The 21,614-nt window shown below is 42.3% G+C and overlaps 1 protein-coding gene across 3 annotated transcripts in view; it reads right to left on the minus strand.

The window, feature by feature from the left end:
* Positions 1-21,614, minus strand: part of LOC109981977 (partitioning defective 3 homolog) — a 377,174-nt gene that overhangs the window by 215,786 nt on the left and 139,774 nt on the right. For all 3 annotated transcript variants that reach the window (XM_065949089.1, XM_065949090.1, XM_020630999.3), the window contains exons 4-5: positions 7,520-7,704; positions 3,336-3,473 (exon numbers count right to left, since the gene is read on the minus strand). In XM_065949089.1, the coding sequence (XP_065805161.1) occupies positions 3,336-3,473; positions 7,520-7,704 (323 nt within the window). The remainder of the gene's footprint in view (positions 1-3,335; positions 3,474-7,519; positions 7,705-21,614) is intronic.

Here is a 21,614-nt window from a genome sequence, read left to right on the forward strand (position 1 = left end):
TTACTCCTTTGTCTTGTGACTCCAGCTGTCCAGTGGTGCTGTTCCCTGGCGCGCTTTAAGAACACAAACTGTGGGTGCTGATGGACGAGGGTGCCGTAACTGTGCAGAGCTGACAGGCAATGCACACCTATCTGGTGGTTTGTCCAAACGATGGAATTTTCTCGCTGTAATTTTTCCTCTCGATATGTCAGCTTTACTGGTTTCTGTTATTAACTACACCCAGTCTAGATTTTAAGATTTGTTCTCCTTGCATTTAACTGCACTCAAGTTTTGCAATCTAAAAAAAACAAACTCATACTCAAACGCTCCTTCTCCTTTCTCTTCAAACCAGCATCAGCTCCCCCTCTGAGTTTACCAACCTCGCTGGTATTTTTAGCGTAAAAGTCAATGTGTGGTTTTACTCGACCTGACTTCACATTCTTAATTCATACCAGGGGGTGGAAAGGCCTGCTTAAATATGAATGGTGAAGAAAAGCACTTTGAGTGCACCAAATGATGCCGTGCAATACAGAGCTACTTCACCTGCATCCGCCATGAAAGGAAAAGATTTGATGTAAGCAGAAGGGCTTAACTGGAATTACTGCCTCACAGCTGTTCCCATCTGCCAGGCAGAAAAATTGCAGTTCACATCCAAAGAGTGAAAGTGTAACTGCAGACGGGATGGTGGATATTATTTGTTATAATAAAATATCTGAAAGTAAAATCACGCTCAAAACATGACAGCATGAGTGATCTGTGTTCAACAGGAGAGGCTGCAGAAAATCTTCTGAACAGAATACCAGAGAATGTATTTTTGTGTTTGTCCAAAGAGAGGGTGATGTATCAACAGAAAGCAGGAAAGACTCAGAGTGAGGGGGAGTAAGATTATCAATGTGAGTAAGGGTGGTAATATGAAGGTTATTATCAGTTTCACATTTAGTCCTAGAAAACAACACACATTTAGTTTTCTGAACATTTAAAACCAATTTAATATTGTTAAGTGCAACTTGGAGAACATTAAAGGAAAGTTGCAGGTTCTCCATGGCAAGCTGAGCAGAATTAGCAATACAGTACAATATTGTATCATCTGCATACAAGTGAGCATCTGTATGGTCGCTAGATAACAATGGAATCATTTTATTTAAAAAAATTGTAAAAAGACATTTGTCAGGATTCAAAACACCTCTTTCAGAAACCGATGGATGACATCTCTGTGACTTCATGGTTAAATCCTTTTTAGACGTTTGTGTGAAATTAGTATTTTAATGATTGATTCATGTAGCCAGAACATTTTGTATTGTAAACCTGACCTTTGAACTCTAAATTATTATCTGTTCATCCTTGAAAACCGCCACGGCTGCTGACGACGACACTGAGGCATAGAAACTTGTGGTACAGAATGATTCAGGGGATATTTAATGCACAAAGTAAGAAAAAGAAGGGTTCAGACACCCACACATGTAAACATCTACAAAGTAAAGAGTTTTTAGTTTGAGTCAGACAGAAAAAGAGTTTGACGCCTTTTCTTAGTTCTCTTATTTTTTTTGCTTTAATCTCAGAACAATAAAGCTCAGGAGATAAATAATCCATGATAAACAAACTACAGCTAATTAGTGTGATTTTCTTACAGCCTTGGTGTGTATGTGTGTGTTCACTGATTATCTCTGCCAGCGCTATGGAAACGGATCACAATAGTTTGTAATTAACCCACACGGTGTATTTTTATCATACTATATAAAACGACTGTTCTACACACCAATCAAACAGACAAAGAGGACAGAACAGAAGACAGCGATGTGTGGGAGGGGAAGGCAGCGATGGAGACGCTGATATGGAAACAATGAGGCGATGAGGTGCCTCTTTGAAACCAAACACGGCGTCACCTCTAATGAACAGATTTTTGAGAATCATCTTTGTCAAAGTGCCTTCAGATTACAGAGACTCAGGCTGAACTTCTTTTTAGCCACCAGGTGGAAGGGGATTATTCTCGCACCGCGGCGCTCCTGCTGGTGTTCATTAAAGCTCCCTGTGAGGAGTTTTTAACTCATAATGAAACAGTGTGAAAGTAACACCGATGTGTTCCAGCACCGAGTTACAAAATCAAGCAAGAGCAGCAGGAGTCAGAAAGATAATTTCTATACTTCTACTGTATCTTTATACTTGTTTTTAATACAGCCACAGGATGGGGGTCAGATGACCAGACAACATCAAGCTGAGAGAGAGTGGCCTCTTGCTCAGCATCACCAATTTATTAAAAATGAAAAATCTCAATCAAACTTGATTTTCATTCCAACTCTTTTATTATTTCCTGACACGTCTTTTCCATATCTCAAGATGTCATACTCTCCTTTCTTATTCTATATAATGTAAGGAGTGGATCAATTAAACACCTCCTGCGGATGTCAGAGCAGCGAGCGGAGGATAGTGACGGGCAGAGACTGACACACATTACCGATAGCAATCCTCTTCACGCTTTGCTCCTCGTGTCCGACACCTCCCAAGGTCATCCCTGCTCTCTCCCCGCAGAGAGTCTCTGTCACTTTTAATAACTTTTAAAGGGAACATTTTTCCTGAGCTCTGACAGGCTGAGGAGGAGAGGGACCAGCCGCAGAGTGAGACAATCACAAAGTGCCGACAGAGCGAGGAGGTGTGAAGTGAGGAGACGAGGCTGCATTGACTAACTCGATGTTACTTTATAACAAAGTGTTGCTGCGTAGAACCCAAGTCTGAAGTCTGATGTGGATTGTGTTTGAAAAGGGCCCGGGCAGTGGGCGGTCAATGGGGGCTGTAATCACTGCGATGTTCGCTTTCACTGTTCCACCAGCGCTCCGAAAACAACTCTTTCTAAAAGAACAAAAAACTTCCATTCATTCATAGTTTGATTTGTCTGAATGTGAACCATTTGTGCAATTTGTTTAATGCCGGTGCTCAAGGGTGACATCTACTGAATCAAAAAGTTTCATATTCTTCCTTTAACTGTAAAAGTGAATTTCATTAAATGTTATATATTTGGTTATGCTGAATTAAAGAAGACCTGAAGCACAGGAAATGTTCACACAGTTGATGCAAGTCAGGATGCTGCGTCATTACCTGAAAGATTGAGTTCTCAACCAGAGGATCTGCGGAGTTCCCCAATCATAAAGAGCGACGTCTAAGGCTCTGTCAGGTGATTGGCTCATTGGCTTCCCTTTTCAAATCAAGTCAACATCCACTCTTTCATGTCACCATCCTCTTACATCCGACTGGAAGGACATGCCTAAGAGTCCTATCCATCCAATGGTTGGGTAACTTCTCAGTACCAAGCCTTTCAGAGGAGTAATGTTCATGTTATACCTGGATTAAGTCTAACTTCATACCTGTTCCTGTCTGTCAAGCCATCGGTCCACCATTGGATGGTTGGCGCTCAGGGAAGATCGGGTCATCTCTCTCTGGAACTGAGTGGACCAGCCACTCGCGTCACGAGGAAGACTCCTGTAGGCGTGGGCTCCTCGACCCTACAACAAATCAGGAAGAAAAAAAACTGATTAATATCACTGACAGGCTTTGACGTGGACCTGAAGGACTGCAAACCCATTGTGATTATTATCTCACATCTGTTAAAACTTGAGGACAGTTAAAAATGTTACCCTTCAGGTTCCCTTTTTTCAATCAATCAAACAGGTGAGGAAAACCAAACTTTTTAAAGACTATTCTCTGAGTTTTTGTTAAAGCTTGTCAAAAGTGATTTTTGTCATAACAAACAAGTGAAAAAAGGAGGAGTTTGGTGAGTTTGTTGAGATACTCATTTTAGTACTTACAACTAATTCCAACAGTTAACAAAGCCAGAGAAATCCTTCATTTCAGAGTTGTAACGAGACGTGTGGTGAAGCAGCCACAATGTCAGAGCCACCATGACAGATACGACATGTCTATCGTTGCCGTGGAAACAGAGATGTAACATCGAAGACCGACACATAAAGAAGCGGGAACAGCTACTGACAGCTGCTGTACTGTTGCTGCAACAGAAAGAATCACTCCCATGATTCCCCCCGCCCGCCCTCAACGCCATCTTTTGTTATTGTTTCGATTGAGAGCCCCTTGGCAGCGAAATTTACATACTTTGTGTTTAAGAAATGTAGCTCGAAAGTTTATTCTCAGCTCAGTGTAGCACCACTGAATGTACCTGCACTGCCATGAAATGATCTGACGTAACATTATCTAAAATCTGTTCTAATCGTGCGTCATCCTCACAAACAGTTTTAGTGTGTTGAAGCTCTCTCCAGCCTCTGGAGGACAGACATTCAGTGGTGCAAGTCAGTAAGTTTATCTTGGAGGTTTGCCCACACACACTCACACAGTGTTGTTCATTCAGGTCTCACTCTATTCCTCCCTCACCTCTGAACCGTCAGTTTCCCTTCAGCTAAACTGGAGCCACTAATAAGAGGCCTCTTATAATAAGACAGCCACAGCTGAGCTCTTTCATTACAGAAAAAGCACCATTCAAAAATGCTCCAACCAAGGTAATGTCGAACACCGGCAGACCTGCACACTTACTACGATAGCCACAAGCACAAAAACACACACATTGGATTACATTCCAGACAAGCTCGCTCTGGCATTGTAATCCTGGCAATTGAAGGTCAAGGTTGCCGAAGCCATTTGAATGAAAATGGAAGCAAATTAATATCAAAATATCAGAGCAGAGACAAAGAGCTACAAAGAGAGACAAAGAGAATAATTTAAACTCGGATGAGTTACGCAACAGAAGACGCTTATTAAATGAGACACTGCACAACAAAAGACGAGACAATTGTTGCAAAAGGAGAACGAGGGTGGGGGGGGGGGAGTGATAAAACAGAAGCAGAAAAAGGAAAACAAAAAGTGCAAGGAGAGAGCAGTGGGGGAAAGATCCTATCCCCCCCTGTGTGCTACAATAAGCCATGTGTGTTTTAGTGCAGCTGAATGTGCCGTGACGGGGCCCGAGGAAGCGACGCAGACAGGACTGTAAAACTCGGCCGGACACTTTGGCTCTACTGAGACCGCCCCCCGATAGCCATCGCGGCGGCCCCTGTCCCTGCTGTGCACCGCAGCACGACACAGGACCCCCCCCGCACAAACTTTAACGACACATCAGATCGTTAAATTTGGAGAACCCAGATCCCGGAGAGGTGGCAGTAAATCAACGGGCTCATAGGTACTGCCTGAATCCCTGTAGTTGACCGTGCTAAGCGTGCGGAACCCGGAGAACGCCGTATTGTAAAGTCATTGAGGAGACGTGATGAGTTAACAGTGCGAGCTGATGACTGAGGACTCCCTTTGGATTATATTAAGGAGATTTAGCAGAACCGAGCCTAACTGGACTGACTGGGAATTGAACGGACTGTGGTGTGTTGAGGAAATTACCCCAGACAATGGGGAGTTGGGAGGAGGGGGGGTAGTGTACTTTATGGCTCACATCCATATCATACATCATTTGGAACTGATGTACGATATGGCATGATACAACATTTGCCATTTGCGCCAAGAAAAAAATAAATCTATCAAAGTCTGTGCTCACTAATACATTCAACATGTGTTTGTTCAGTGAATAAAAATAGATTCATTCCGGACTCATGGTGAATATGTGACAGCTGGATGTATGGCAAAGAGATGCAGAGAATCATGGGGGCGGGACTCGCTTTTTATTGAAAAAGAAATCTAATGGCCCCGTCATAATCCGGACACATCGGGGGGACAAAATCAGACAGACCTCACGGTGTTAGCTCATTACTTCTCAGAGCAGTCGGCAGTGACAGGACGACGACTTTAATTGATCCAATTCAGATAACTGTTCATCTGCTGTGGATTTAGGTCTCAGTCTCAGTGGGTTCATGAACATTGCAATCAGTCTTTTGGTATAGTGTCATTACAATTTGAAGACTTAAAGACTTAAAACCAAATATTAGATGTTTAAAATAAAATAACTTGCCGTGTGTTTACGTGGACTTGAGTATCCTGGTTATGATTATATTAAGGATATGGCGTTTACATGCACACTGAGAAACCTGCTTATTCATGCCTTATGTTTCCATGCTGACCTATATGGACCAGATATTTTGAATTTGAATTTGAATTTTATAAACTTAATTAATCCCTGAGGGGAATTCTGGTTTACACTCTGTTATTGAGAGACATGCTTCTCACACACACAGGCCCTGAATACACACATGTACAAACAGGAGATGTGGACATGCATTATTTGAGAGATACACAGGGAGCACACCAGTGCTCCCACACCGGTTGGGAGTTCAGTGCCTTGCTCACGGGCCCCTTGGCAGTGCTCGGGAAGTACCCTGGCACCTCTCCAACTAGCCCCTAACCCCCAAGAGGTAGGTTTCCATGGATACAACATATACAATATATCTTTGATATATCTTTTTTTTAATTCATTTTGATCGTATGCGTCATTGGCCAGTAAAGAAGCCTTCCTTTGTCCAAATGAAAAGGTCTACCAACTGTTCCACCTCCAGCTCTTCTCCCCGCCCTCTGCTGGGGGGAGTGTGCTGTTTCATTGTTGAGGCTCTGACAACTGAAAGTGTCTTTAAATGGGATTATCAGTCACAGCTTCCAGACACACTAATCACGTGGCGGTTTGCCGTGTCACGTTCCAAGCTCTCAATCAGGTCCCCTTTTTTTTTTAACCTCCCTGTTTTCCTCGGGAACACATCTCTCTTTCCCAGCAAGAAGCGAAGGTCTGTCGGCACCACGTTGGGGGCAGCCATTTTTTGAGAAGTTAATTGGCTTTCCTTCTCTCTGAGAAGCCGCGGGGAGGTTGTACCTGAGCTTCCATTTTTTTTTTTTTTTTTGAGGATTTATAATCAAAGTGTGAGTAAGTCTGTGAATGAGGAACAAAGAGAAAAGTGTTCAACAATCTGTGCTCGTCTTTTTTTGGCAGACGAGATGAGGTGTTATCATAAAGAACTAGTTTCAGATAAAGACTATCACTGTCACTGCTGGATATCTGCAAGCAGGGCAGCGCAGGGTTCATATCTCATGTTCTGTCTTTGATTTGGGGCACGGAGGAGAGGAGAGATGGGAATGAAGGAAGAAAGCAGTAAGTTAGTCAAAAAGAGAAAAGACCGCTAGAGGTTGGAAGATTTCAGAGAACTTATCTCTGACATTATAATTGATGCAACTCCAGTTCATCTGAAGAACACTGAAAAATAACTTCTGGTTCATGCTGTTTGAATCAGTGTAGGGGAGAGTTGTCTTCTTAAAAACTAACTTTCAGTTGTGACCTCATGAAACCATGAAGAAGAGAACAACACATACAGTAGTAATGACTAATGATTGGTCCGCTCTGCAGAGAAGGCTGCTTTTGGTTAAATAAAGATTTAAGGCCATGCTGATCTGTTTTTGCATTTTCTTGAGTTCAATCATATCTAACATTCACACCAATCTGTATGATAGAAACTGTTTGTCATATTAGAGAAGTCTTTATGCGGTGCAAGATGTGCAGTCAAAAGTCAAACCTAAAAAACATTCTGTTCCTAATGCATCACTGATCAGATTTCCATGTTACCTTTCTCTCCAGGCTGCCGGTGGCGGCGCTTGTGTTTGGCTTGTGGCCGTGCTTTTGGAAGCCGGCAGTCGTGGACCAGCGAGCCGGGTTCTTTCTGGACGGTTCCTCCGGCATGACCGCGACTTCACCCAGGGGAAGGCCGGCTAGGGAGGGATCACTGCTGCGACGGACACTGAGAGGCATGTCTGTGGAGGGAGGGAGGGAGGGAGGGAAGAAAGGACAAAGGAGAAACAGTGAGTAAAAGAGAGTTACTGCAACATCAAACCACTGCTGCTGCTGCTTTATCCACATAAATCCACGTTCTTTCCATCTCACTGTTTCGGCATTGGCACATTTCTGGGCCCACTGCTCGGTCTGCTAACCATAAGGCCCCTTCATTACCTCTTTGACTGCACTATACAGTATGTCGACCTAAACATGGGAAGTGGTGATTATAGGTACTGTTGTTTCCATAAAAGGTCCATTGAGTCCCAAAAGGAAACATTGTACAACTCAAGCATGAGAGGTTTACTTTGGCTTGAGTCCTGCTGCAGAGAAAGAAATATACCTTAGTTACACTTTTATCTGGAAAATTACCCATACAGCTATTAATAATGTAAATATTAGGAAAAAGTTTATGAGGAAAACGATCCAACCCCTTTCTCGCCACCTTTAAAATAACATTTACAATCATAATTAGGGCTAAATTGCTCGTAAATTATGATCTGACCGGAGAAAAGGGGGTCATCCGTTCATACTTCATAACCCGCTGGAGCTGATCCTGGAAAGTTTCCTGAGATTGCAAGCAGGTCCCACAAACCGAATCACCCCAAGCCATCATCAAACATCTACAACAGGAAACTCTGCTCTGTGTTACAGCCGCCGCAGCGACCCATCTGCACCTCCATCTCGGTGTAAAGTTCTCAGGTTTTGATCGGAGCTGCCAAAAGCAAGGAGAGAGAATAAAGTCGCTCCACGCTTCACACTCCCAGATAAAAAACATTCAGTGAGAATACCTGCTGATGTCAGTTAACACAGACATGGCTATAAGTAAATCCGCGAGCTGTAGTGTGAATCATCTGGATTTTCCCAAAAGGCCATATGGATTTGTTTATGTCGTTCTAGCAGCCTGCGCGTAACACCCATAATTATGCAAATAGTAGGGTAACCACCTGTCATCCATCAGCGGATCACTGCAGCGAGCATATGCCGCTGCTAAGCTCCCCATCTGATACACCGGAGACGTGTCTTAGTGGTGGAAGCGACGCATTTTTAATCACGGCTTACGCTGTGCCACAACTCGTGCGTATTTAATATTGTGACAAGGCCGGGGAGTTCTGAACGCCACTGTAAGTGTTTCCTGTGACCGCCTGGGGGGGTTACTGGGAACCAAAGGGAAGTGTAATTATAACTGAATCCCCCAAATAAAGGTGAGATAAACATGTGTTTGTCAGAGCCTTTCTGCTGCACACAGGAAAATCACACCTTTGCTTTGAATGTTCTCTGTCACTTTTACCTGCACTGCTTCAATATGCTAACATGATTTTAAAAATCTAACTCTCTCATGTCATACAATTCATTTCACTACCTCTTCTCCTGCAAGATATCTCTGAGGTTTGCATTTAAAGACAGAGAGGGAAATAAAAGAAGTATGGGACAGGGACTGCAAACTATTAACAATTATTCTGCAGTAAAACTCTTATTTTTTCACCCTATACTGGTAAAAATGTTTTTACTAAACTACATATGTAAGCCGAAATATGGTGAGTGTGTTTGGAGGTATTTTGTCTGCGATAAATGCAGCCGGCGTTAAGCTAACAATAAAAAAATAAAAAAATGTAAAGAGTCAGATATTGATGTTCTTGTCTGGTGATGAAAACAAGTCCTCCTCAGGGCGCTGGTGGTGCAGTGGTTAGAGCACGCTCCCCATGTACGGAGTCTGTAGTCCTTGAAGTGGGCGACCCAGGTTCAAATCCGACCTGTGGCTCCTTTCCTGCATGTCATTTCCCATTCTCTCTCTCCCTCATTTCCGACTCTATCCACTTTCCTATCTCTACAAAAAAGGGCAGAAAATGCCCAAAAATAAACCTTAAAAAAAAAGAAAGAACACAAGTCCTCCAAATTTAAAAGACAAAATGTTGTTTTTTTTTTAAATCCCTCCATAATGACACGTGGAAATGTTTCTGTAGCAGGGCATGTGTCCAACATAAACCATTTCCATGCACTTCAAGAAAACAATCCCACTGTTGTTTGAATGGGGAGGACAGTCTTTGGGTTTAGTGGGACAGAAAAACATTTTTCAGCAGAGCAGCATTCTTAATCACAGAATCACTGACATGTCATGACTTAAGAAACGCTGCACACTAGATTTAAGGTGATTGAACCTCTTTTTACATGTAGTGTAACCTGAACCTGCTTGTCATTATGTTTAAGTGTGCTATAAAAACTCTTCTTGTTGCTGCCAACTTAACTCCTGCGTTTGATAAAGTTTCAGTATCACTTTCAAAGAATCCAGCATGGCTGACGCCAACACAGAGATATTTGGGCCTTCATCCTGATGCAGTGAAAAAGATCAGTTGTCACCGTGTGTCCCCCGGCGCCGTCCCCTTCCTTCCTCTGTGAGCCGGGGGACTCTGACAGGCAGACTTCATATGCAAATGACTTTATCATGACATCTGGAAACTCGGAGAAACTTTCTCAACTACCCCCCCAAAAAAGTGAAGTTCCAAACTACTTTCTCAAAGTAACTTGAGTTAATAAAACTGGATCTCTCATGAGGGAATCTTTGCTGCGAGACAATTTCTCACACAGAAACTGATAGCTTGTAAAAAAAAAAAAACAAAGCTTTCCCAACACGTCCTCCTCAACAAACCATCCTGCTGACATCGACCATGCCAACTCAAACCACCAGCCGCTTTTCATATTTTCTTTCCCCCTCTTACAAATGTGTTTCATTTATTTTGGCTGGTGTCTGAAGCCTTCCTCAAAAGCAGTTTGAAGCGGAGTTAAGAGGCCTCAGCTAGCAGCCAGACGGCCCGTCATGAGCATCTATACTCTTAAATCAGGTCCAAGATTCAATAATGGCATTTAATAGATTTTGCCCTCTTGCGGTAACCGCTGGTTCAAGTCCAGTTCAGGGCTGTAATGGGGTTCACCTCAGACAGCGGGGATAATTAACGTCCAGTATTCTCCTGCATGACAGGATTAGAGATGACACAAATACAGAAGGACAGGGAGAGAGAGTGATATCCACAGAGACGGGGAGGAAAACAAAACGGGAATTCAGAGAAGGAAAGGATAAAAAAAAAAAAAAACAAAGATGGGCCAATATGGAATAAATCAAGATATATCATATCGAATCAATTAAACCGTATACATCCCCTGATCCATTTCATATGCCTCTGATTTCTATTAAAGACTCCATAACAAAGTTTTGTCTGTGTGTGTCTGGACAGTGAGTCGCACTAAAACACTCGACGTGGATTAAAAGCCGCGGCGTACTTCCCAGAATACCTCAAGGCTCGGCTCTGACTGGACGTTTATCCGGCTCTTCAGAAACCATGACGCCATCGATCTCTGTTGATGCAACGTGATCGACTCCAGATGCTCTTCATATATGTATGTGTACCATTTGATTACCATGCTTAGCCAACAATCAACCGAAACAGCAGCATTAAATGAAGAGGCTGCAGATGAGGACAGCTGTGACGGCCTGCAGGTCAACATCTGAATCTCTGTAAAGTTTGTTTTGTTACATCGTGTGTCAATACAAGATATGATCTATTTCATCTCATTTCACATTTTGAAATCAGCAGATGAGACCATTCTGTATCTAAAACCATCAGACTGCTGCTGGTTAGAACTTCTTTTCTAAAGGTGTTTCTTGCTGTGAGGCAACAGCGCTAACCACCGCACCACCGTGCGGCAAGAATTGAAGCCAACACTTTGAGAAAAGCAGAGTTTGACTTGTTTCTTGAATTTATTTTTCTATTTTATTTTTAACATTAGGATCTTTTTTCTCAATATGCCAAACAAGAATAAGGTATTACCTTTGCTGTTTGAACTCATTAATTCAGCACTTGTTTTTTTGAAAACATACATTCCACCTTGGTTGTCCACGTCTCCTCTAACTTTGATTTTATGACATTTCTGAACATGTCCACCTCCTCCGCACATTTTCCACTTTAATCTTGACATTTTGGTTTTTATTTTAAATTTTTGAACTTTATTCCGGACATCTTGACTTTACTTTCAACACTTATTCTTTATTCTGAAATTAATAAAATCCTTCCCCTTTTCTTTCATATGTCTGACATTTATACTGAAAGTTCAGTCGATTCTTTAAATGTTGTTCTTATTCTCAAAAGGCTGAAAAAAACCTGTACGCCTGACGTCTGATCTCTTTGCCTACATGAGGGAATAGGGAAATATATGAGGGATTTACTTTGTATGATTGGGAAAGCAGGTCCTCAGGCCTCCTTTGCATCATGTATCTCTGCTTAGACATCTACTCATAATGTCTGAATGTCTCTGTAATGAAACTGGCATCCAAACGTTAGCAAAAAAAAGCCTTTTATGATTTATTTTTGATCTTCTACTTGATAAAACGTTGATCCATCAGGAGGACAAATCCTTCCAGATTCATATATGATAAATAGAGAAGTCCTTAAGAGGTGTGTGTTTGTGTGTTCACTGTTTAGAAGGTCACACACAATGAAGACCCCCCCACTCCCCACCCTCTCCTTTCTCCCTGAACAATTTTCCTCTACTTAATTTGTGATGGGATTATCCCTGCAGTCCGAAGGGTTCGGTTGGTCCCACGTTTAATAACCAGCACAGCCACTTCAGACCGAGCCAGCCATCGATCCAGCCTGAAGAGGGAGTGAGACTACTGAGGTGGTGGTGGGGGAGTGATGGGGGGGAAGCTAATAAAACGAGGCCCTAATCCAGCCTCCGTAGTGAGGGATTATGGCCAGGGCGCAGGGTCATACAGATGTACACACCTTAATTCACCACAGGGAAAGGTCAGACTCTCCAGAGGCTATTACCCCGTGCTCTGTCTTTTATTTATCTTTCACCTTGTTTAGAGGACAAATATATATTAGCCTGAATGTATGACCATGGATAAAACACTAATATAAAAAAAGAACAGAAGGTAGACCATTAAATTCAGTATTAGATTGAACAGTATTCAGAAATCTAAATGTTGTGAGGTTATATTTTGGATTTATACTCTGATCACAGCTGATTATTGATAGCCATTTCAAACATGCGATACAGTTACAGAAACATATGTAATATAATTTACTTTCCCTTGAATAAGACATACATGAGGTAAGAGTGAGCATGGCCTTTGTCCACAAAATGTTAGAATGTCCCCCTTGTGTCCAAGAGGATATTTGTGTAAACATTTAAGAAATTATTTTTCAGGTGTCCTGAGGATTTTGTGTTCACAAGAATGAGACAACAATAAAACCCATGATCATGTTTTTCTAGGACATTGTGATGTCACAGAGTGAAACTCTGAAAATATGTTCTGGGTAGTGTTGTAGTCAAGACGACATGAACCAAGACGAAGACATGCCCAAGACCAGAGTGCTCTGAGACCATAATGATGTGGAAAAATAGCCAATCAGTGGTGGTCTTGGCTGGTCTTCATTTAAAATCCAGAGTCCGCCCAGTCTGAGACAAACAAAGTTAATATGCTTTTGATTCCAAGATGCGACCGAGACCTTCAAAAAGTGATCTCCAGACCAGTCTTGAGACAAACATGGGTCTTGAGTACTACAACACTAGTTCTTGGTATCCGGTCTTTGGGTATCAGGCTCACAAGAATGGGACGCTGGATGAATTATAGGACAGACGCAAGGTGAGACAACTCAAAACATGAAAGCCTGTGACCTTTGCTGTCATGAACCAATGAGAACAGTCACAGCTGAGTTCAAACAGGAGCAGGAGTGTTAATGCTGCTGTCAAAGTTCACTTTAAATCAGACGTCGTCATGTTTCTCTAAACTATCGCTTTCTACAATTATAACCAACAGCCCTCTTTACCAGAGAGATGAAAAGTTCACTTTAAATAACGTCAGACCAAACACTCAGAGAGAAATCATGCATCCCTGACATGAAGCTTTTCCTCTCTATGAAATGAGAATTTGTTTGAGGACACCCACTCAGACTCATAGTTGTTTCAGACGTCTTTGAGGACGTCGGATGTTCCTTTGTTGTCCTGGTGTATTTGAAGAACTAGAGGCTGATATAGTGACAGGGAAAGGTCCCCTGAGCTGATGTCAAGCGACATGCTAAACATCAATGTTGAGCCGCCTGGATGAGAGGTGTTATATCGTCTAACTTCTTGTTATTGTGAAGCCTGAGATGCTTTCCAGAAAACTGGAGGATGTGAAATTGTCAAAAAATCTTGTGATCTTATAAACTAACTCCACAAAAAGCACATTAAACTTTATTTTTTTTACATAGTCATCTGTATTTGTTCATAAACTACACCCACCTGAAGTACATTTACATCCACCTCACATCACTTTCCCTCAGAACGGCTCTGATATCAGCAGAATCCACCACAAACTTACTGTGAAAGAGATGGAGGTCAGCTCTAATGTATTAGCTGTGGAAGTTTCCAATCACTAAAATGGCATGAAGTGAAGAGAGAGGGTCCATTCTATACCTGGAGAGGAGGGAGTGGTCCTTCCTTCTGACCGGCTGCCAATTCAAGGTAATGGAGTTAATGCCTCAGCATACTGAGAAGGTTACAGAGAGGACATGCTAACGAGACGCTGTGTGTCTGTGCCTGGTCTCTTATATTTCTGCACCAAAGACGACCGAACATCCTTTGTGTGTATTATTACACAGCTACTTTTAAAGAGAGCAGCTCAAATGAACCAACATATCTATGAAGATTTTTTAAAGGTCACATATCCTCCTCTTCTTCAGTGTAAATAAGTCTCAGAGCTCCTCAAAACATGTGTGTGAAGTTTCTTGTTCTAAATCCACTCTGATCCTGTATTTGATCATGTCTATAAACCCCTCTATTTCAGCCCTGCTCAGAACAGGCTGTTTCTGTGTCTGTACCTTTAAATATGTAAATGAGCTGTGTCTGACCACACCCCCTCTCTGGATGGGCCTGGGTGTCTCAGGCTTTCTGGCTCCATGTCCTTTTGTTTACTGTGATAAGGCAGACTCAGAGGGCAGAACAAACACCTAGCTGTGGGAGTGTCACCCACCTGGGGGAGGGGTTACTGCCCTTTGTGATGTCATGAAGGGAAAACCTCCAAATGGCCTATTTGAGCACACATTTTCTGAAAAGTGGAGCAGGCAAAAGACGGGGAGGATGGACTTTTCTCATCATTCGGGGGTTTGTAGACAGACTAGGGACACATAGAGAAACAGGTTGAAGTGTATTTTGCATAATATGTGACCTTTAATGCTATATTGCATCCAAGCAGTGCATTTCTCCTTAAGGTTAGATAGAGGTGAGAGGTTATGGAATAAATAATATACGGGTTCCTCCAGTATTTAAATACAAATATGTGCATTCAGTTAGAGTATAGGCACTATTATAGATGAAGGCTGTGTTACGGCTGGACTTGGTGTGTTCCCTTGTGGCCCTCTGGCCCTGGCATATGAGTCCATGCTTTCACATCTAACTGATTTAAATATAAATGCCTTGTGACCATGGCTTCATGAAATCTCTAAAAGCTATTTTTTTTCCTGGGCTGCTTTGAATACTTCAATCCTGGGCCAGTTCAGTGTCTGAATAAATTATGGCACTGAGCCATTTTAACTCTCCTCTCCAACCGCTGACTTCATATTGATGTGTCTGTATGCAGCACAGGGGGATTTCCACTGAATACACCCTGACCTGAATGATCCACAGGGGGACAGAAATTTTCCTTTTTTTGGGGGTGGGGAGTTGTGCAGTTCTGGAGTGGTGGGAAGCAGGACTGTGGAGAAGGAGATGAAATATGTAAAGAACTCAACTGAGGCCAAACATGGTCGACATCCCCACTCAGAGTGCTTCTGTGGAGTGTTTGGTAAAAGTCTATACTTTGATGTAACGTCAGAGTGAGACGAGACGAACCCTGAATAACCATGGTACATCGACCTTTCCCAAAAGGGGAAGATGAAATCCGATATATGGATTGAAGGGGAAAGCATTTCCAGTTTCAAAAGGGAAATCTCTACTCAGATTAAAAGTATTTTGTTTTCTTAAATGTGCAACCAATATGCCTTTCAGTGTCTTAAATACAGCAGCTTTGTCAATCAACCTATACATCATAATGTTACTATTTAGGCACCCATCTATTGTCAGTTTTAGGCATGTATGAATAATATTTCTACTCCTCTACCTGCAGAGTCCACATAGCACCTTGTTCGCAGCATTACATGTCCACCGTGGTATTGCTCCATCCAGCGGTCTGGTATGATTTGTTTTTTAATTAGAACCTGATTTGACCTAATGTTGATAAAGCAATGGAATATAAAACATGTAGTCTGTACATTGTATGTCTTTTATCAACCCAATGCTCTTTGCGTTGCCTTATCTGACTTCCTGTCCTGCTTGATGCATGCTCATGGTGGGCTCCATGGAAAATATTTGGCGCACATTCGTAGCAGAGTAGATCAGAGTGGCGCTTCTGGTACACATTGGAGACTGACCACAGCGCATGCAGTGTAAACATGAGCAATCCGATCCAGTGTGCGCCGCACAGACAGTGCACACTGATCCTGTGTAATCTGCCCGCTAGAGTCACTTTCCTCGCTATGACAAAAACTTCTTATGTCAATCACACAAGGGTAGAAGTTATTATTCTCTCTGAGTCAAACACTAAAGCAGGAGAGGAGCTCTCCCGCAGGGTAGCTGAGTCACCCGTCCTGTTTTTTTTATTTTGAAGCAGAAATCAAGCCAGGCAGACATAAAGAAAATACTGACTATTAACTCTGGAGAAACAACAGAGGGTGTCAGCCATCCTCATGTCCTCTGAGTTGAGGCCTCCAGCAGCAGACACCTAGACTTTTTAGTAACATGTACACAGAGGTGTGTGTGCTTTGTGTGCGTGACTGTTTCCCCCAGACAGTAAAGATCTCAGATAGGAGGTGGAGGGGAGTTCACTTTCAGATTTAAACCAGACTCTTATAAGTCAGGGCTCTATAGAAACTATAGAGCGACACTATCGGTGTGCATGCCTGTATGTATTTTTATTTGGTATTTTTTTGTCTTCATATGTGCATGCCTCAAAAGTGTGTTATTTTTCTGTTCTGTTGCACGGTCTGATACTAAGGTAGTTTATCCTGCCCAAAAAGGTTTAAATTTTCATCTCAACTCATTTTTTAAATCCTGTGAAAGTCAGATTCCATTTCCTGCAGTATTGATTAATTTATTTTAATGTCTTCCTGTTTTTAGAAGTTGCAGCAGTAAATTAGTCTGGCTCTGTTAGAACAGAACCCTTTAAATATTCTGCAGCTCGATCTACTAAAACATTGGGATCCGTCGCCCAATTAAAACACCCTGACTATCCAGACTTAGACCAGACTCATGGAGACTCGACCCCTCTGGGACTCCCTAATCAGCAAACCAAACAACCCTCAGCCGGCCCAGGAACAGGTCGGCAGCAGCACCTTCCTTGTAAACACTATTTTGTGTGTTTCTCCATTACGGCCAGTCTGGAGGTACAGGCTCTCGGAGAAAAGGGGCCATAAATCTCACTCAGCCCGATATGTGGCCGAGTCGCTCATGATTAAAAACACCACTTTGAAAATGTCATGAGCCAGCCGAGAGGGGTGCACGCTGGAGACACAGACACGACTACCAGGCCTGATACTTCCTCAATTCAGGAAAAAAACATTGACTTCTATTTTAAATATCACAAACCTGCGTCTGCATGGAAACATAAAGATACCCTTCAAACCAAACCTGTGCTTAATGCTGAGAAGTAAACTCAGCAGGGGAGATTTCTTGAGTCACTCCATGGGTGTCAGTCTGTAAAAGCTGCAGTGAAACCGACTCTGCTCCTCGTTAAAAAGCCATTCAGCCACCTTTAAAAAGTTTATTTATGTGGCTTCCATCGGTGCTCCTAAATGCCCCTTTGTATTTTCAGGAGGTTTTTTGCACCCAGTTAAAATTCTCAGGATTAACCCTGAACACTTGTAAACTGAACACTGTGCGTTATCACAATACATGACTGTGTGTACTGGCCTTTAGCTGCACTAGGTTTACACTTGTTTTCACACTTGTACTAAAAAGATGCCTGATCGTTTTGGAAAGCACAAATTATAAAAGAAACTGTACAGAGTGAGCACTCTCACTGCTCACTCCATATGAATGATCAGAGTACGAGAAGAAGTTTTGGTGCTCTATTGTCCAAGATTTCAAAGGGAAGCGTATCTCAATGGACAATTATCCACTCTCAAATAATGCTCCAAGCACAGAATCAATTTAAAACAACTTTACTTTCTGCATTTGCACTGAAACAGGAAGCGTGTTTTAACACTATTTACTAAAACCTTTAAGGTGTTAGAGGACACATTTCTCGATAGATGAAAAGCCCCTCTTTGTCACCCTCCACTTGTCAACAAATGTACGTTCTTTGTGAGGGGGAGGCGTAACAGCACTCTGTGTTTTACGGCAGTGAAGTTGTACCCAGAGACCTTCGGGGGGCGCCAAAGCGCACTGAAAAAGAAATCCTTTAAGGTAAAATATGAAGCAAAAAAGCATCAATTTAAAATAACTACAGTTATAATGAGAGGTATTACAATAGTTGGATGAAGACAAGATTATTACTGAGAAGAGTCTTTAGATTATATCAGCCCAGATTTACTAAAAACAAACTTTTAAAGATATATTTCTGAGCTTTTTTATGCTTTTATTTGGGAGACAGGACAGTTGATATAGTTGGAAGATAGAGAGTGGGGATTGACATTTGAGAAAGGAGCCATGAGTTGGATTCCAACCCAGCCGTCCGCTTGAAGGACTATATCTCCCTACATGGTGAAGCACCAGCGGCCCCACATCTAATGTTTTGTCGAAAAGCTGTCAGGTCAAGACACGACGACATTGCTTTTTGTATCATCTTACAAGCTTTAACCGTCACAGATGAATCATCAGAGCAGATGTGTGAGTGGAAACTGGAGGTTGATGAGTCACTGAATGAATTTCAGTTTCTGACAGGACAGAAAACATCCAAATCATGGAGCTTATTCCACCGTGGTTAGACAGCACGTTGAGAAAATCCATATCGCAAACATTTCAGCTGCAAGAACAACTTCTTCCTCTGCTCTGAACAAAAAAACATCCTCACTGCAGCTGCTCTTTTCACACACAAACTTCTAACAGACTCCCCAACTTTCTGCGGCCCTTTGATGATTTATTGGGGGAAAACAGTTATTTGGTGTGAGAGATGAGAGGAGTGCTGAGGGAGGGCTGATACGAGCTCAGCCGTGTGGCCTGGGTTGATCAATGGTTGGAGAACATTGGGTTAAAAATGTGCCTGCTGTGAGCTGCGGACGAGTACACGTGCTAATCTTGAAACGGCTAACACATACACATGAATCCAATTCTGATCGGATACAAACACAGCAGCACATATGAGGCTAGAATAATATGCAACAAGTCACTGTACATCAGAGAGAAACTCTTTCTATAATGCAGAGCAGAACGACAAAGACACAAAATGTGCTGTTCGGCATTAAGGGAAGAACCTTTGTTTTTAAAAAGGAACACGGGCTCCTATGAAACAGATGTGCAGCCTCTGTGTTTTGGTTATGCATCGCTCTGATCTGTCACGCAGTATCATAAAAGCACATGAGGATTTTATACACACTGAAGGCAGGGGATGATAGCAGACAAACACGGGTTTAGAAGCTCTAACTCATTGCAGGTTTGGCTTGTAATGCACCCTCAATGGGAATAAATCAATTAATTTGGCAAGTTAAGTTGGAAAAGGGTGTAGAGAATTTTCTCAGTCTGCAGATAATGGAGAAATTGGTAGTTTTACAGGAATTACTGAAGTGTCTGTGACCAATAAAACTTCAGTAAACCATTGTTAAAATCCCTCTACGCTACTTTTACATCATGTACCCATAGGTTGGAATCCACACAGAGAACAAACTGAACTGGGTCAGGACACCAAAAAGGGATGATTTCACATGACTTTAGAGAAGAACAAAGGCTCCTGGATGTTCAGTCTAAGCATGGTTAATGTTTCCAGACCTTCTTGCAGTTGTGGGCGGCAGCTCTGAAAGGACTCACCCAAGGTCCAAAGCAGAGGCGGCTGGTGCATTGTTCTCCAGGGTGCATGGGCACAATTTCTCTCAGATGGACGAGCTGTCTTAGCTCTTTAGCTTGTTGCTAACAAATACTGGAAAATACAGGAGCGTGCCTATGTTCCCACAGCCCTATGTTCCCACATTTCTAAGATATTTTTCCAAAATCAGGCCCTATGTTCCCACATTTCATAAATTTGTATCAGATTATATCCCCCTTTCTCCCAGTTTGGTAGCCAATTATACCCAACCTATTATCCAGTAGCAATTGACTACAGATGGAATGTAGCTTTTAACTAAATCTGGTGTGTCCATCTCATTGTTTATTGCAAACATTTAATGTAAGTGCGCATTGTCCTTTTAAATAAATAAACAAACTAAGTAGCACAGAGGCCTCGCATTGACTAGCTTCCGGTCAGATCAGTAGAATGAAGCGCAGCAACTGGACGCAAACCATAGTTTGCAGTGCATCAATACCTCTGGAAAGCCGGGTTGGCATAGAGAGGGGGTGCTCCTGGGATGCTTGGAGTCTCTTTCCAGGCCTCTGGAGGCGTCATAGGCTCATGGAGGAAACATTAAGGAAGGAGGATGCCTATTTGAAAACTCCTCTGTGTCAACCTGTCAGGAAAATGTGGGAACATTGGGCTGTGGAAACATAGGGCCTAATTTTCAGTGGAAAAAAAATCTTAGAAATGTGGGAACAAAGGGCTGTGAGACCATTGGGCTGTGGGAACATAGGGCAGACTCCGAAAAGACCAACAACTGGCTAACAGAATAAGCATCGCCATCAATTTTAACTAAGAGAGCTTGCTTAACATACTCAACAAACAACACCATGTGCTACTAAAAGGCATTATGTTTTCTTAACTAACGCGACTAAACAAACTGAAAAAACTGCTGACTCATGCAAGTCTGGTCTGCTGCTCTGATCCACCTTTGTAAACAGTCCAGTGAAGTTCTGTCATTCTCCTCATGAGGAGTGAGTGGACAGCGCCCAAGTGCCCTCTATTGACCAGCCGCCACTTTTCCAAAGTTTCATTTTCTAATGGAAATGGCACAACTTGCCCTCAAACTGAAGGTGTATAGAATGATGAAATAAGCAGGTAACTGTAAGTTTTGCACAGCACCTGGAGTCCTAAAGCCTTGACCATGTGCTGAAAATCAAAACTATTTTCAGAGTCAGAGTTTCTCCCTTCACTTGAATGGAAGCACACATTTTGATATAAAAGTGTTGAAGCATGAGGCTCACTCTAAATTGTGCCGTCATGCTCAGATTGAAGTTTGCAAACTATTTCAACTCTCTACATGTTTTAGTAGAGAGTTGAAATGGATCTGAGCCACCACCTACAGGCCGATAGCTCAAGTTTATCTGGCTTGGACAAAACCATTTTGGTTTGGTGATATCTACTGTAAGCAGTAACTTTGTTACATATAATCCAATATAATATTGCGGCTTGAAACATACGTTGTGTGTATAGGGCTACTGTCTCTGTGCGCTGTTTAAAAGTGGTCCCTTTTCTATACAAAAGAAGCATCATTGCAAAAAAGCGTCAAAAACACCAGCGGTTATCGCCACGAGCAGACTCAAGCTAAAAAATGAAATGTCTGCTGCGAGTTGGTGGTAACTGCACCCCAGTTCTTATAAGTCACACTAACTTTCTAGTGATCAGGAAACAATTCCGCCTCTGTATGACTTCATGATGTGTTCATAAGGTCTGTAAATATGACTTTGACATTATTAATAATGTAACCAGGGGTTAAATCAGTCCGACTGACTGCGGCTCGTCTCTCCATCTACATCTGTGGAGACAGTCTGGAGCCACTACTCACAAGGATGTGGG

This window comes from Labrus bergylta, chromosome 20, assembly GCF_963930695.1.
Source record: "Labrus bergylta chromosome 20, fLabBer1.1, whole genome shotgun sequence".
In the NCBI taxonomy this organism is placed as follows: Eukaryota; Metazoa; Chordata; class Actinopteri; order Labriformes; family Labridae; genus Labrus; species Labrus bergylta.